Genomic DNA, 18537 nt, shown 5'->3' with positions numbered 1-18537 from the left:
TGTCACTCTCCTCTCTCCCGGTTATATTATACGAGCGTTGGCCGGTTTTGACAGGCCACACCTGAACATTTTTCGGTGACGTCCTCGTTTAAACGCTGATCTGGCACGGCGGCGGTGGCGGCGGGAGACAGTACAGTGAATTCCGGACCGACCGGGAGATTCCCTCCGTGTTTATTCTCCCCGTTTTGCACCTGGATGTGCGGTGTTTACATGAGGTTGCATTGATCCGATCCGTACACATTGTTGCCGTGTAAACTTTAGCTATTGTTCGCGCTTGTCATCGATATTAATCTCTGTGAAGCAATTTTTACTTACGTGCATATTAACGTTGAACGATGATTGTGTATTATACTGGAATTCGCCCGCATGTTGACATCCGGAAATTGTGATTTGTAAATTCAACGAACATTAATCATAGTATGGATGGGGATCACGGTAAGCGAGACAGATTAGTTTTCTGGTTTTTATATGATCGGTTTACGTAATAAACAAGCAGATTACTTGTGGTGGATTTTTCTGTAATCCGTCCGGCATGATTTCGCAGCCCTGTAAAATAGCCGAGAATAATTCTGTGACCCAGTTACCGTAATAAAAATATTTTTTATTGCCATAACAAATTGGCTTATAATTCATCCAGAATTGCAATTTATTATGTACGCCTGAATGTTATGATACATTGAGCCATCGCTTCCATTCTGGTGTTTATTTTCCACTTGGCTTTTAATTTCTCCAATCGCCGGCAGCATTTTTCAAAACAGCCCCTCTTTCCTGCAATCCGTATACGTCTACGGAATTGAGTTTGTCGCGATTATTTATTATAATTTTCTTTCCATTTCCTTGGCGCATTCCCATGGGTTATCGGGAATGTTTGGACACAGTCATGCTATCCGGTAAGCGACGGGGCATATACATACATACACGCCGTGTATTTAAACGCGGAGTTGCCATCTTGTTCCCTAGGCCACTGCCGGCTTCCGGTGCAGCAGGGCAGCGGCCTGAATATGTCCCGTAGATACATTAACACCGTCTTCCGGCAACCGGATACTAAACCACCATCTTCAAAGTTCACGATAATACTGATTAATTAGAAACATCCCCAGCAGCCGACAACTAACTGGCCGCTTCCGCTGTGCTGCACTGCATATATGCGCGCCCGAGTTAAATTGAGCCGTTTCGGGGAACGTTTGTTTAAATGCCCAGAGATTGACGGCGTTTAACGTTGTGTGTAGCAATTTACGATGGGGATAGGGAACTGCCTATTGCATATAATATGTGTGTCTTAAGAAAGTGTCCGCACACACCGCGCCGCGCAGCGTAACTGGCCCAGCTGGTTTTTATTGAAAGTCAATTGGCTGTATACTGGCCTGGCTGCTTTGTCTTGGATGTAATCCACTTAAGTCCAAAACGGGATCAGATGACATTGTCATATATTCCCGTGCACGCTGGAGCAGGCGCCAGCTTAACATGCGAGTTTTTTAACGCTCTAAGTCGCTCTTAAGCTCAACTGAAATACTCTTGACTTCCCTGTGCTACATTTGACACGTCGTTCTGCAGCACATTTCTGCTAATTTTAAAGGCAAATAAAATTTCGGTTTCCGGTACTGCAAATATTTACCAGATATATCAGTATTCACGTATTTCTACTGTATGCTAGTCACGCATGCACGTTATCAATTCCTTGAAATAAAAGTGTACTACTCTAATGAAAATCTCCACAAAATTGGTTTTCATATGCATACAAATTTTATTTATTGTCCTTGCGTTAGTAAAAATTTCACAATCATATGGAAAACATTAAAAATCTGTGATAAAATTTGGGGATTTTAAGCCGAGCTTACTGTATTACATAGGTTAAACTTTTGTTTAGCGCGTAGCGTTTTTTTTAGTCATGTGAATGGTGTCCACTGTCATGCTCCATGCATTAAAAAAGGGTTTTAGTGGAAGCTGGTATGCAGCGTGAGTATTGTACAAATCCAAAAAAGCATGTTCAAAGTGAGAGCGTTACATAATTCATGGATGTCAAGTACGGTACAACGCTTGGCAAGAGCCTGTGTAAATAATTGATGCACGATACGGGCAGCCGGCATACTGTATGATATCAGACATACACTGCTGATTGAATATGCAGCATCAGCGGGTAATTTGATTAAATTGGCTCTACAAGTGGCTATCGCCGGATTCTCTGGATGGGATGATATATTACACGGCAATTCCATTGCCCTTAATACCTGACTCACGTGATTTGCAGAATAATAGTAATAATAATAAATGCGTAATAATAATAACATTATGTTTTGTGTGTGTCGAGCACATAACAGCATTTCCTAACCTCTACGTACATAATTCCCTTTAGAGAGAAATTCCCTGATACCATTCGTTCAACTATATTTTCAGGGTCGAGGCAAGTACAGAGTCGGTAGTTGTAAGGTTGTTTAGTGGTGCTATTTTTCTTTACAAAGCAGCATTTGACTATGTAAATTGGTGTCGCTGTTGTGATGGCAGATCGCCGGGACCAGTTTAAATTCTTAAAGTACCTACAATACGCAATATTATTCAGCTTTTTAAATATTCAAACTTTAAAGTAAAATGATAATATTATTGTTGAAATTTTATTGTGCATATACGTCAATCTTACACAAATAATATGCATATATAAGTGATATTCATTGGTTTTTGATAGCGTTGATACAGTCTCATTTAAGCACTGTAATTTTTTAAGCTGTACATATTTGTACTGGTAGCAAATGCCGTACATTATTTACTGCAGTCGATGTTCATTTCGCACACAACCGATTGGTGGGCGGAAGAGGGTGATGTCGAATGCAACTCAGGGAAATTATTAATCATCATAACTGTGCATAAGCGGCTGTAATCGATTAGACGCATTATTGAGATTTGCAAATAAACGCAACCCAGTTGACTGATGATGGGTTAAAGAGCTCAGCACAGATAAACACACATAATGTATATATGCACAGTAGCGCGGTATATAACACTATTATTTTTCTGGATATACGCCGGGGTGCCGGAGTAATCCCGTAATGGACGGGTGCCGGCGAACGCGTTGTATTGGGAATCGATCGCAGATTCGCCATTTACCAGCTGTCATGTTCCCTACTCCATAATTAGCACCGGGTTGTGTTTTCCGGTTATCCTGTCGGTCAAGTTCCCTGACAGGAAGCATATCCGGCCAGTGCAGTGCCGCCGGCGGAAAACGGGGTTGAAATGCGCCGAAAAAAGTACGCAGGATCTCTGTAAGCTGAGCATACAATGACCATACGGTACCAACAGCTGCATAATTTAGGGATAGAACCCTGAGCTGTACACGCACCAGAGGAGTTTTTTTGGGAGGGCGGTGTTTCTCCTCCTCACATTAACTGTCTGTTCAGAAACCATATCGATTTTTGTTTCACTAAAATTAAAATAGTTCTGCTATACAATAAGCAATAAACATGAAATGATTTATAAAAAAATAAATCAAGCTATTTCAGAGCCCTATTTTATTCGGAATACACGACAGCGAAGCGAGCTAATTTATGTAATCAAATTGCCGGTCAAATTTGTCCAACGTAACGTCGAATTTACGCATGCATAGGACACAGCCTGAAGAAACAATAACCGAAAGGCGATTATTAAAAATATTAAAAGCAGCATTGTTGTGAAATATGCGCAAACGTTTTATCCAATGAAGTTCTTTTTTCAAAATCTGCATAAATTTAGTTGGTCTTTATAAGATTTTTTACATCAAAAAATATTGTATCAAACAGTTTTGCATATGTAAATACTACCGTCAATTTTTTTCGAGCTTATACGCGGTACATGGGATCATTAATTTCGAGAAACTTTGACACTTTTGTGGAAACATATGATATGCGACGTAGCATTTGATATATATCAACACTAGTACCAGTACTAGGATATAATTGACGTTGAGTATGGAGCGTCAGGGATACTGGTGGCGAAATAGCGTGTGCATTGCGGGTTGTATTAGTTGATTGGCCCGGGTACATGTCACCGGTGCACATATGTGTGCCCATGAATCCCCATTGCCGATTATAAGCCGAACTAATCAACTCTTGTTATTCATCTCCCGAGGTACACCGCAACGGCACGGAATCCTTGTTGACCGGCTGCGCAGTGCGTGACGCCTACGGTTCGCTGCGGTGCGCATATCCACCGTAACGGAAGTGTCTTCGTGATTTTCCCACCTCTAATTCAATCAGACCGCATCCACTCTTTTTCATTCAGCAAAAAAATTGGAAAATGCACTACCGTCGATATGAATGCAGGAGTCCAACGTACAAATGCACTGATCAAATCCTGAAAGAACATGTTTTTAAAAATATATAATTACATATTAATAATGCAGCACTGGTTGCGCGCCCGCTGCAAATCAGGCATACAACCGGAGAAAGAAAACCAACATTTGTAATTATAATGATTTCGTGAGGTTTTGTTAGCCCATCAAAAGTATGAGATTTGGTTTCGATATTATCTTTTAGTAACAATTTAAAATTACATTTTGTTAAGGCAACCGGTTTCGATTTTTCCGATGCAAAATGGAGTAATTCAACTGTCACACTTTCCAGTATTATAACTGGAGCCTTAATAAACTCATGCTTTCTAACTAACTATATTATTAATAAAATATTTATATGACACCAAATCTATACCGTGCCAGCACCTTGTGAGTGACCTCACTTTCAGATACCGGTTAATTCGACACGACTACGTATTAATCATTTATTACCGTCTGGATACCGTTATCCGTAGGAGGACATTTAATTGCAATGACGTCAAACGCAGGATCATTATACCTATTTTTTACAGCACGTTTTCCTGTTGCACGTGTGTACGATGACTGCCATACGATCTCATCATCCGATTTGCATACACGCGACGCGCGAACGATTAGAATGTTTTCTTTGGTTTTGCGCAGAATGCTTTATGGCCTTGTACCACGATAATGGTACATTGTCGTAACGACCTTTTTCCAGTGGGTTTCCCCACAGCTGTTTCATCTGCAATTAACGGCATGTATCTGTTCGTTGTACGACTGACTACACAGTCAAAGCAAAACTTTTCAGGAGAAAATTAATATTTAAATATTTATTAATAAGACAAAAATGAAAAATGCAACATATTGGTGTGCAGTTTTATAAACCAACCACCATACAGGCAGTCAAAAAATACGCTCCATACAACTTTGAAATGCGCATCTCAACAAAAGTGGATATTCAAGTGCAGGTGCTTGTTGTAACACACGTCTATGATAATTTTTTAGGAAACTAATAATGTATGCTTTGTATACTATTAGGCTGAAATGTAAAGTTTAAGCAGTCAGTACAAAAAAACTGGGAAGGAAATTAAACTATAGCAAATACAAACTACACTTAGTACAATATAATACCCCGTCGCCGTTTATTTATGAACGTCATATAAACCGCATTCTGCTTACGTAACGGGATATTGAAGGTGTCAGCCAAACCGGAAATGAGGCGCGAAATAGCCTGTCAACGCCGAGGCACACCGCAAACGTAAACATCACATCAATTTACGGTTGGTGGAATGCGTTACGTGCATATATATGTATACATGATCCGTCCCTCTCTTACATGCATACAACAAAAGTCAACAATTTCCGTACACCGCCGCGGTGTGATTTGCCTTGTGTGTTCCCATTAATATATCCTGGAACAAAGGGAACGCCCCGTTTGCGCACACTAAATACGTGTATGTGTCAGTTTTAACGGCTTTCATCGGCCGGGGACGAAATAATAAGTATCTTCCTGGTCATATCCCAATAAAACCACAATGTACCATGAGAGAATGGGGCGGTGTATACACGCATACATTCACTGCTCTGATTGCTGTTTTGGCGACATGATTACATTGATATAATCATGTCCGCCATGAGAAGATTGTACCAGGAAAGTGTGCTCCTTGCATTCGTGTGCCTAAACAAATTTAACTGAAAGAATATTTTCACCAGTTTTTCTGAATACGAATGGTGTTGCTTAATTTGTGGTTAGAAAAAACCCACTTATATAAACCGGTGTGGTGGAAACTGCACAAGAATTCCAGGAAGTCAGCGGTTAAGTTGAGTAAATTGCCGGCACGTCGTCGCGCGGTGTCCGTATAATATTCTACATGTACCGTGTCCGTCGCCGCGGTCACACATATAATGGCCAATCCTCTTTTTCGGGAGTACAAAAGAGAAGGGAATAATTTCCTCTTGGTAACTTAATCATGGAGAAATGCGATGCCGACTGTATCAGCGCGTGTGCACAGCAGCGACGAGCGTGTATACATGTGTAACCGGAGTTTAATTTCTTAGATTTGATACGTGCCATCCGATCCCTTTTACATGCCAGCACGCCTTTCCCCTGGCTGGGGCTATCGAAATTTCGGTGTCCCCGTCCTCAATTGCAGCGCTTTTGACGGGATCCCTTTTTATCCCGTTTTTCATCATGCCAATGGGCTGGTTTGTGTGAAGACCGTGTGCTGTCGGATGGTGGCGGGTTTTGTTCTGTACCTTCGATGTTGTATCTCCTACATAGTGCCAACAATCCACGTTTTGTCATAGTCCAATTTTGTATGGTGGGTTTTATCGTGTTTCCGCTGTGCTGCCTCGATAATCTGATATTTTATCGAAGGTCATTGCCAAAAACTGGGAAAGCGGATACAACTGGGACAGTATTGTTTAAACGCGGCATTTATACGTTATCCATGTTACCATTGTTGGCCTATCAGTATTCAGCTGGACTGCCGATGCCGATTGAATTACATGTTGCCGAGTGAATGAACTTGACAAAGGTCACGGGTAAGATTATGTTCTCACGCTGCCAGCTGTTGATCGGCTTAGATGCGACACCACCGTGTAATGCAGTATCATAACGCGCCGCATAAGACTGTCGCCGGGGTTTTCGCAGAATGGAATAGCCAATCGCGTAACGGCATATGTTTCGTTAAGCTAACATTACACAGTATATTGTTAGAAGCCGGTTGTTGACCAGAAACGGCTATTTTTTATCGATCTGAAAAGCGTTTATCCAAACATCCCTTTCACCAAATTTTGGCAATTTTCAGAGCAAAAACGGTATACGGCTGTAATGCTGTAATTGCTATAAAAAGCGTGAATTTGATACAGTGATAACGGAAGTGACGGTAATGACAATAACCTTGCCGGAATGAAGGGGCATTTTCAGTCCTCGGAAATCGGACTCCGTCGGATGTGCATGTTGACGAATCTGTCTCTGTCATCACCCCACGATTAGTCCTATAAGAAACGTACATAACAGCCAGGCACACGGTAATTATATCATGTTTGTTCTGTAACCTATAGGCAAATATATACTGGCATATTTAAATGAAAATTTATATCGTGATCATTTTTGCATTGTTTTGTGATAGCATTGTACACCTTAAGCAAACTGCATAAAAACGGTTTCCCGCCCTTTTCTACTTCCCGGTTTCCCGGAATATTTATTTCTGTACTGGTACATTTATATGAAATCTATACCAGATCATCTTTTTCCATGTTTGCGATAGCATTATGTTCACTTTAAGCAAACTTTATAAAAACGGTTTCCGGTTTCTTAGTAAAAATATTTTTGAGTTCTTATCATGCATCCGAATTTCTGTACAACAAAATCACAAGTTACATGTATCTGGTCGTTTTTTTATGACGAACAGCAGTTTTTGCGATCGGTGCAGCATTACGCAGATGTGCTGCTAATTTCGGAATAATCCCAATCACCTTCTCACTTTACGGTTTCTCACCAAGTGATTCTAGTTAATCGAATTTTCTTGGACATTCACGTGATGTTTTGCGCTGGTACAAACTAAGGAGCACTAACCGAATCAGGCGGCGCACTCGCTGTACAAACAGTAAGCCAGTCAAGCCCGCCAATTTCATTTTGTGGAGCTGCACGCAACAGATGCCACACGGCTCCCCGATCTACTCTAGAGATTTACATTTGCTAGCTTGCAAAAGTGCACGTGCAACAACGTGTTGCTAAAGTAAAGAACTGAAAATTTTCCTGTATGAGAAACATTCGCCGACTTTCGGTTCACGTGAAGGTATATTTCTGTATACAGATCCTGTATATTTCCGTGTACATCTATAATATGTTTTTAATCTATTTTCCTGCGTCTTCAAGCTGATTTTAATTCACTTAGGTTTTGCTCTTATTTTTCTGTAACATGCATTTTATTTTTTATCAAGCCGCATAACATTAGCTCAGCACGTTCTGGTTTCATATTTACGCAGGCAATTAACATGTCTGGCGTAAAGCTGTTTAGAATTGTTTATTCTGAAAAGTTGCGTATCTCTCGACAAAGGAGTACGTAGAGCTGTTTGTTGACTGGATCTGGGTGTGCCGTCAACGCTGTAGAAAATCTACTGCGTACATTACGAGTACGATGAACATGGAAAGGGCGACCGTAATCGCAACATACGTAGTTCTGCTTTGGCCTTTGGGTGAAGAAAAATTGCATTTACTTTCAAACTGAGAGGTTATATGGCAACCACGCCTGATTGCTCACTGGTTAGCCGGCTGTAATGCAAGCAAAAATGTACAATCTCAATTTAGAGGAGTAAAGGTAGAAAACAGCGAACACTTCGCTGGTTGGACGTAGCACGAAATATGACCCATTGACGGAGATTCGAGATGCTCCTGATGAATGGCTGAGGCTTTTTTAATCAGCTGCTTCTCCGTATGCGGCACGTGAGAAGCAAGCAATTCATCTCATCACACCGACGGCAAAAAGAAAAGACGAGAGATCTGAAAGCGCTGATTCAGGGACGATTTATCCTAATTCCCTGTTGCTACAGTACTCTGTAGTCGTTCCTTTTCCATGAAACGTAGAACGCAACAGTCATTTTAATGCAAACCGTGTGGTACTGCGAATTGGGGTTCAACGACAAGTTAAAAGCGGTCGTTAAATTACAAGAAATAATAAGAATAAGATACGTACGTACAGATATTCATAACAGATAAAAAATTTCTAAATTATACAGTTGTACATATTGCACGATAATATATACCCCACGGTTCCCGCGAACGATAATCGTGGGAAAATGTACTCGCAAACCATCACGAACAAAGCGATTAATATTTATCAATTTTTCTGTGTAGTTTTGTTGATTAAAATCATAAAATAACATTCCCACGAATAAATATCGTGAGAACTCATAAATTTCTATGAAATTTAGCCTTATTGTAAGATGGAACGGTGATAATCAATATTGGTGCCGGGGAAAATTTGGCCATTTCATCACGAACTTCCGCCGGCCATTCTCCTCTAAGAGCAACATTTGAAAAACTTTAATCCAAATGTTATTCTTCAGTATGGAGACAGTCTCTCCCAGTAAAATCAACATCACGTCTCCGCACCGTGGCGCGGGTTACTGTTGACATTCCGCTTATAAACCGTGAACTCCCTGGTATACGGTTTATATGTCTCCCAGAAAAAGTCTTCTCCGCGCTTCGTGTTGACATAAACGCCCATCGAGCTGTAAAATTAAAACAGTGGCAGCAGCGTCTTTAACAAGCACCTTACGATTAACAAGACAACGAACTTGACAACAGTGGCAATATCCGGTGGATTGGCGCGAAACACTCGCTGAGCTTGTGTGCTAATGGGAACTTGGGAATGTTGACAGGCTTTTCAAGGATGCTGCACTATGTATACAGCGTGCAGTGTGGTCACTGTTTAAGACAGGGAATAGATTTGAGGAATAATTTGTTGTACAGTGTGTATCAAGTGTGCTGTTGGCAATATAGGGCAAGACAGTGGAAGCTCCCCCAGCAGCACACTTAAGAAGTATTCAGCTGCATATTTGATCACTTCAGAAGTACTTTTCACGAAAAAACTGTAGGCACAGTCATCGTATTAAATGTAATCCTTTTCAAAGCAATAAATACTGAGAGAAATATTTTCTCCAAGCATTTCGCACAAAAATTTTAATAAGAAAGCTGGCATAAATGATCCCTCGTTGTACAGGATAATTGTTTTGACAATATTTAATATTACTCGTCGTAGAACGAAGCGCCGGCTGTTTTCTATGATGAATAATGTTGTAGTTGCCCTAAATTAGGTGCTAACATGGCTAAATTTTATTTAATAATTTTTCCATTAGTAATGCATGCCATGATTACGAAGGCTGCCGCAAAACCAGCCGTTTGCATCAAGATGAATGCCCTTTAAACTTTGATGATATGAATGAATAATTCGGTTAATCCAAATGGGCCTTTGGTTTTTCCCGGCATCCGGTGTATCTGCTATCACTTATTACCATTGGCATTTGCGCTGTGTAAAGAGATAATACGGGAAAAAACTGCAGCGAGCGATTACTGCTTATAAAGAAAACAAAAGGCCTTTCCTGTCAGCAAATCCCTATCGATTCGCCTCCGCCATGCACTGCCGTCTCTAATGGTATAACACATACGGTGTGTTTTTATTGCATTTTCGCGAGAGCGCGCCGCGCCGGCACATTAGCTCATTATCCAGCCGTCACAGTTTTTCCCCCGCGCGCGTTACCATATTGCGGCAGCCGTATAGTTACCCCATTCCCGTTAACTCTCTTTCTTTCCTCCCTTCCTCTATTTCTCTCTTCCTCCGTCGCTTTCCCTCTCACCCACTTCCTCCCGCAACATATGTAATCAATTTAACACTCTATAATAATTTCATCAACATCATCCCCGGCAAAAATATCCGCGCGTGTAACTGTATGGTATTAGATTAATCTTGCACACTAGACCATTTTCATCATCTATTCTCTTTTCCGGTACCGTACAGGATCCCCCACTCGTCCAATCCGCAGTGACCGGCTCCGCCTCCTGGCGCGGATACCACGGTGGTGAGACTGCACACGGCACCGCCCCCTAATTGCAGTGCGGTCCCAATTACCATCCCTTTTACCACGCACACGTATTATAAGTGTACGCATTTTATACATATATACGTATATATAAGCGGGCGGTGTTAAGCCGGCCGGAAGGAGAAGCCGGCAATGTCGATTCTGTATCCGGATGCCCTGGCCGATTTAGATATGAGCGATCAGTATACATGGGAACTGCATATGACCATACTGAATAGCAGCGGAATGAACGCCACGAATCTGTTTGGGAATGCCAGCGGACGGATGCAGGCCTATGAGGATGATAATCTCATCCATCGGCCGCTGGTCAAAGGCCTCATCTGCTGCCTGTACGCCATTATCTTCGTCTGCGGGATTTTCGGCAATGTCCTGGTGACATTTGTGGTCATCCGCAATAAGGCCATGCACACGGTGACCAATTTCTTCATTGCCAGTCTGGCGGTGAATGATATTATCATCTGCTCCCTAACGGTCCCGCTGACGCCGACGTACACGTTCCTGGATGGATGGTAAGTTCTCGAGTGCGTGTAGCATAGTATTTTGCGCAGTAATGGCGGAGTATATGTATATATGCATTATGTATTCATGCTGGGTTAATTTAATTTACTATTCATAACGGGCACGTCGCTTCGCCGGATAATTTGCCACGGTTAATAATAGATGTTCTTAGCACGCGGCAAGCGGCATTTTATTCCGGTGCAAAATAAGGAAAAACTCTCATTCCACCGCGTACATATTTTTGTAATTACAAGGCACGACATGTGCTGCTGTCTTTCATACAGCAAAATTAGATTAATCAGATAAACAGACCGGCAGATGTACATGACTACATGGCGCATCTGTTGGTAGCAGTAATAGGTAAAAATTACACAGCACACAGTTAACACAGCGAAAAGATTTCTTTACAAATAAGCAATCAATATATATGTTTGCAACGCAGGTTTACTTTGTTCAAATTGGTAGATGCACACATCAAATGACCCAGATTTATATGATGTAAATAGGAGCCCAATAAAGAATTAAACGCGATAATTTACTGGTTACGTAAATCATAAATTGCAAGACACTTTTACTATCCAAAAAATATGCACTACTTCCATAAAGCTTGTCTGCGTTCCCTAAATACACTTGGCATCCAGCACGTGAATAATCCTCCCCAAGAACTGCTACTACAGAAAATTTATTTGTATTTACATTTAACATCTGACCGGCGATCGTAACCCGAACGTGTAATCTTCCTCTTGCACGTTTTTAAACCGCCATTAATGCTGACACATGTGCCAATACACAGCATAACTTGCCGACAACAAACCAGTAAAAATTTTAGCATGCCGCAAATTAACGTCGGCAGCATCGTTAAGACAGTACGCCGGCGTGTTGTGGCAGTTGCTCCGGCATATAACAAATTGTCGACGTCGTTTGTCATCCGCGATTGGCAGGGGCACTTCTTCACAGATAACCATCTCGGTCATAAAACGCCAAACCCAATGATGCGCGAAAGTACCGCTACTTGACCTTAACACTAACGGTCTTGTGTATGTTTATATATTATAGGTACTTTGGTGCGTTTATGTGCCATTTATTGCCACTGGTCACCGCTGCCAGCGTCTTCATCTCCACACTGACATTAACCACCATCGCGGTGGAACGGTACTTTTGTATCGTCTTCCCGCATCTCCCGCGACTAGCCACGTATAAAGCCGTCATTATCATCTGCAGTATCTGGATCCTGTCCTTCTCCATTACCAGTCCCTATGCACATTACATGCTGTACATACCGGCGTCAGTGGACGGCCGGACATCGGCCCGCTGCGATGAGCACTGGCCGCAGTACGGGCGGAAGCTGTTCGGCACGGTGTCGCTGGTGGTGCAGTACGCCATTCCGCTGATTGTTATTACCTTCTGTTATCTGTGCATCTGGCTGAAACTGCGCGCCCAGGCCGCCAAAGGTCTGACCAGCAGCCGCAAGGGACGCGATACGCAGGCGCTGATGCGCAAGCGCCGGACCAATCGGATGTTAATTGCCATGGTGAGTGGCCGCGGTGTGTCACGTGTGGCGTGCGGATGTGGTGTAGAGATAATATGTACATATGCGCCGGGAAATAATTACGTTGATTTTGGTATTTTGCGGAGGGGTGCAATGCAGAGACACCGGCAAGATGTCGAGCCGGCGCTAATTGAGCTACCTTTGGGGAAAGGTTGGGGAAAAGCAGAAAACATGGGAAGATGGGATGGGTGATCGATGGCGGCGTAGCAGTGTTGTGCGCCGAAGACGGAATGCTGCGGTCTCATATGCTTGTGATTAATGTTGCACTGCTGGCTAAAGGACTAAATTTTGTAACCGTTTTCAACATCCAGATATTTTTTTTAGTTAAGTTTTCTTGTGCGATTAAGTAATGTGTGCACGATTGGCTGAAAAGAAGCAACCATTACAAAAGATTTCTTTGTGAGTTATGCGACATGCCTCGATTTTGATATTAAAACCAATACAGATATGAAAACGTAGTTTTCAGGCACATGGAGTCCGTACAGCCAATCTCATAATATCATTGACTATGAAGCTATGTGTTCTACAAATTTAAGTAATTACCTACATTCGAGTTTCATCAATATTTTTAGCACTTCCCGTAGTAAGAAGACTGTTCATTGGATTTTTTCCATTGATAATGCGAAATATTCAGTCCATCTTAAATTACAAATTCTTCAATAATGCTTATACCGGTGTCACCATATTGCTTTTGCATATCCAAACTTGTTTCTGAGTCAGCCGAATTTGGGAAAATATTTTTTCACTGAATGCCACATGTTGGAGGTTATCACAATGTAGTGCCGCGTTTTATTTGGGTCTTGCCATATATATAACTCGGTAATAAGTCTCCTACAGCAAGATTACAAATATCCTTTCGCACATATGTTATCCTGATGTAGGGCGTATAAGAGAAACTGGCAGTCTCATTTCCGGTGGTGTTGTGCTGCGTTTTAGGTGATTATCTTCGGCTGCTGTTGGTTGCCATTAAATCTGGTCAACATCCTCAACGACTACTTCCCCTCGACCATCACCGGCTGGCGCTACTTTGTCCTGGTGTTCTTTCTGGGCCACGTGATCGCCACCAGCAGTACCTGCTACAACCCCATACTCTACGCGTGGATGAATGAGAACTTTCGCAAGGAATTCAAAGCCGTCCTGCCGTGCTTCACCACACCGCCTCGCGACAACCGCTACCGGCAAACATCCTTAGGGCATGACGCCAGCCTCAAGGCCTCCCATGTCCGCAACGGCACCTCCGTCCTCCTGGACACCGAATCCACCTACATGCTGGAGAGCTCACCGCGGCTGGTGAAAAAGGTCATGCAAGGTGTGCCAATCAAAATATGTCAAATATTATCATATTCCCGCTAAGCGGCGATAATAGGCGGATATAGGGTACGCGGAGCATCCACGGGCTACGTGACTGTGATATTGTCCCGTCAATTGTTCGCTCGTGCGTAAGTGTCAGGGGGGCTTCCGGTTGGGTGGAATATCTGACGCCACTCGAACCGGTTGTGGGCTGCCAGTGCGCTGATTAGGCCAGGATTTCTAACGCTCCAATAACGGTCAATACCGGTAGCAGCGATGGGGGACAGCACAGTCAACGCTTTTAATTAATTACTCTGGATTAGGGAATCTGTGAATGGCTGCGTATTACGCATGTGGACAATCCAATCAAGGGATAAACTTTACATCACTGCTTGCTAAAACGTATTGTGCGCAACAACTAGCGCAATTGCGTTTACATTTAGTTAATACGATATAATTATTTGGCCAGAATTTTTATTCATACTTCAAGTATGCTGATAGCTTGAGTGTGACCTTGAAATTTTGAAGTCAGTAGATTATACAGTTTATACTGTAGACAAAATCTGAACTTAGTATAACTTCTAAATGGTCTATTATTAATAATTTAGCGAATTTGCCATTCTGAATTTGTAATATTATTTTGATAAGTTTGTTGATTTGCCAAACTGTGCGAAAATACTGATTTACATTTTCTGAATTTCTCTTATGTATAAATAAAATTTATAAATGTATAACTAAAAATTATAAATATTGGCGAAAGATTTATTACAAATATTAGCAAAAGTTTGTTCAACCTTATAGAATTTTAGCTTTTCTAAAAATGTTTTCTAATTTTTTGTTGTTTTTTTCAGTGCATTTGTCGGTGCACAGTAATGGGTCAGCCGGCAAGCACATCGTCACCCACGACACCGTCAGCCGGAGCCCGGAAGAAGGCCGCCGAAGTCCGCATCTAACCGTGCCGATAGCGGCTGGCTACGCTACACTGCAAGTGCAGGATTCCCTTGATGAGCGCGATGGGGAAATCTACCACGTGTGATACCGCGCGGGGTGAGTACCGAGAAGGCGGCCAGCTAGGAGTGGAGAAGATTACTGTTTATCACTACTCTCCTGCTAATCGGCTGTCCAATCTGCTTTACGCGGAAATACCAACCATCATGCACAGTAAACCGCAACGCTCTTCCCAGAGCATTGCGTCACCAGGCAAACATATATACGCATTAAGTTTCTAAGAATAGAGAGTGCACTCACTTTGAGGAGAAGAAGGTAGAAAACACTTCAAAGAATACGACATCCACTTATAAAAATAATCATTACTGGAATACTGATGAAATATGAAGCTTAGCAGAACGATAATTATACAAATTTAATTTGCATTTTCGATTCTTTTTGCGTTCAAAAGTTTTAATATTCATAAAAAGATGTTTTTATCTAAAAAATATTATTATCAAAAAGCCACAAAAAATTAAATACTTGAATAAAAATCTATTGGAATATGCGGTGCATTAAAAGTCGAAATAAGCTGGAGGTACAGAGTTGAATTTTATTCGTACCAATGCAAACTAATATTCGAATAAATTCTGTTTAAAAAAACTTTATCAATGGCTCTGCCGTTACTGGGGTATCTGCACAGTGTACACACGTGGCAACACGGAACCGACAAGGCGGCAGAAACACTTTTAATGCCCAACTGCATTATTAGTCGAACAAAAATCTGATGTGATTACCGGGTACACGAAGGGACAAAAACACTGTCTTGAGAGCGTGGGAAGACGTACAGCCGCGAATATATGTAGGGTATGTGGTGCGGTTGCGGGATAGGAAGAGCGGGAGACGGAGAGAAAGAGCTAGAGAGAGTGATTGGATTAAAGGCCGAATAAGTCGACAATCTGGATAGGCGCCTCTTGAGCACCCATACCCTTTTGTCCGGGCACAGCGCCTTTTATCCCCATTTTCCAACTTAACATGATCGGCATCCTGTCGACAAAAGCAAATGCCCGACAAATTGGCAGTTGAAGCCCGGGACTATTTCGTCACGCGGCGGCGGGCCATATTGACATAATTATATTCTTACGAATCCCGTGTAATTGAATTTCCACTGGTTACTATGCATACATACTCGGTCACACACCTTGCATGCGCAACGTCACAAACGTTGCAATCTGGTATCGGTTTCGGATATTTATTCATTCATTGCCGGCACTTATCGGATCGTTACACGCGCCCCGATCCCTTCAGAATTAGATTAGCCGTCGAAAAAGAATTAATACGACCTGATCGATCAACAGTGTTGTGCAACAAAGGGAAAAATGGCCGATATACACCAAGTGTGACCTCTTACAGATACCACGACAAACATGCAATATTTAGTAACGCACGTATATAATTCGATCCCGTTATGGGTATCCATATTTTACGATCGATACACAACTGCAGTAAATACTTCTCATATTTATAACTAATAAATATTTGAAAAAGGTGACAAAAATTGATTGAAAAATAGAAACGTTTTGAACAAATTTCGTGATATACACACGAAAAATGTTATTTAAAACGATAAGTTTGTTTAATAAAATTGTATAAATGCTATGTGGGTAACATTTTAGGAAAAGACAGTTTTCTAAAAAAATTAACAGAATCTGGATTATATGTCTTTGCAACGACCAGGTGTAAGCATTTCAAAGCACAAAAAATAATCGTTCAATGGTTAAAAATACTTTGATCAACGCAGATCAAAACAATTTACCGCATCCGCAAAGACCGCACGTGCCGGCCGGAAGCCGGGGCTGCAACGCGAATCACACCGCCATCGAACACCATCCGCTTGCCGGGTCTAATTCGGTCTTCCCCTTACCCAGCCATCTCCTATTCCCTGACCTTATCGCCTATATATAATATGAGCAGAGCGAGACGCGAAGAGCGGTTATGCCCCGCGGTCTTCTCTTGCTTTCCTTCTCTTCCCGCAAATATCCAAGACACAGGCTGGCCAAATTAGATAAATACAGCCTAGTGGCGCTATTTTTCTCCCCGCAACCGCGTTTCTCTCGTTTCACGTCTCCCGATGGAAGAAAGGAACACGATTACAGGAATTCCGGTAGTGTATACACTGCCGTACACACATACACTGCGCACTTTACCGGATAATCTCACTACAATCTTTATTTCATCGAGTAGTCGTACAGTATAACAAAGTGTGTTACTTTGTAGGACTATTGATTTGCCGGTCTTTTTACAATGTACTTCGTGTGTTGCAGGTGCTACGAAGCGGTCGATTATTATTTTTGGGGAGGTTTATTGAAGGCGGATACGTGTATACACATGTGATATATCACGTAGCTGGCCATGTTCGCGAGTGATACGTGGTCCACTGCTAATCCAATTCATCACCTGCCCTCAGTGCTCGATTATAGAGCTTTCGCAGTTACCGGATGGTTTGCGCTGCGCGTGCGTGTGTGGAAGGGAGAAAGGTCAACGGAAGAGTGCTCGCTAATTGCGGATTATGATGTTCATGATCTGAGTGCGCCTTATCTCATTATTGCTCTCCTGTGTTCTTAGGAAACATTTATTGATTCTGGAATGTTTTTTTTGTACTGGGGAGTTTATATGTATCTCACATGCCGGCATATAATAAATCTTGTCTATACTTACCAAAACGCCAGCAATTTTAAGCGAGAACTCTATATATACATGCTCATTTAAATAGCGATACTAATCCATTTTATATGACATACGCTGGCACACGAAGTGAAGGGTTACAATGAACAGTCAACAATTTCATAATTACTCTAAAGGGTTTTAATCACATTTACATCCGTTTTAAATAGAAATTCATTCCCAGCAGAATTCCGCAAAATTCAGTACTGGAAGCAGAAAATAAATAAAACGCATGACTTCCAAACTCTTCCTGAACGCGTTAACTTTTGAACTCGTACACATCGCTGTTGTGTTCCAACTTAAAGTACTTACATAGCAAATAGTCATACAGATACTTGTATACTTCATGTCGCCAACCCTGGAACGAAAACTAGACGGCCGGGAAACGTCGTGCGAACAGCAGTCCTGTTAAGGGATCCCTAACCAGGGCCCGACTGTTGATACTTTACGGCTTCCGCATTCTGTAGCTGTTGGACCTCGCTCCGGCGCTTCTCGAACACCCGGCGCAGTTCCTCCAGTCGCGCAGTGTCCGTGCCATTAGCGCTGATTTGGGAGTCTAAATAGTTTTCAACAGTTGCTTCGTTCGCGAACTGCACCCTTAATGCACGCCTATCCGCGGCCTCCCGCATGCTGGCTTGTTGGAGCCGGACGTCGTCGCGGATCC

At 42.1% G+C, this 18537-nt stretch overlaps 1 protein-coding gene across 3 annotated transcripts; it reads left to right on the top strand.

The window, feature by feature from the left end:
- LOC129585150 (prolactin-releasing peptide receptor-like) lies at positions 1-17862 on the top strand. 3 transcript variants are annotated; one of them, XM_055477732.1, is made up of 8 exons: positions 1-435; positions 6338-6600; positions 6657-6823; positions 10804-11394; positions 12440-12914; positions 13869-14241; positions 15074-15269; positions 17474-17862. In XM_055477732.1, the coding sequence occupies exons 4-7, from the start codon at positions 11018-11020 to the stop codon at positions 15256-15258; spliced, it is 1410 nt and encodes a 469-aa protein (XP_055333707.1). In that variant the 5' UTR covers positions 1-435; positions 6338-6600; positions 6657-6823; positions 10804-11017; the 3' UTR covers positions 15259-15269; positions 17474-17862. The 3 variants fall into 3 exon arrangements, with proteins under 3 accessions (XP_055333707.1, XP_055333708.1, XP_055333705.1); XM_055477733.1 differs by lacking the exons at positions 6338-6600; positions 6657-6823; XM_055477730.1 differs by lacking the exon at positions 1-435 and having other exon boundaries at positions 6090-6823.
- The last annotated feature ends 675 nt before the right edge of the window (positions 17863-18537 follow it).

Source organism: Paramacrobiotus metropolitanus, unplaced genomic scaffold (assembly GCF_019649055.1).
Source record: "Paramacrobiotus metropolitanus isolate TYO unplaced genomic scaffold, Prichtersi_v1.0 Parri_scaffold0000016, whole genome shotgun sequence".
Taxonomy (NCBI): domain Eukaryota; kingdom Metazoa; phylum Tardigrada; class Eutardigrada; order Parachela; family Macrobiotidae; genus Paramacrobiotus; species Paramacrobiotus metropolitanus.
Note: the sequence above shows the minus strand (reverse complement) of the source record. Positions and strands in the feature narration are given on the sequence as shown.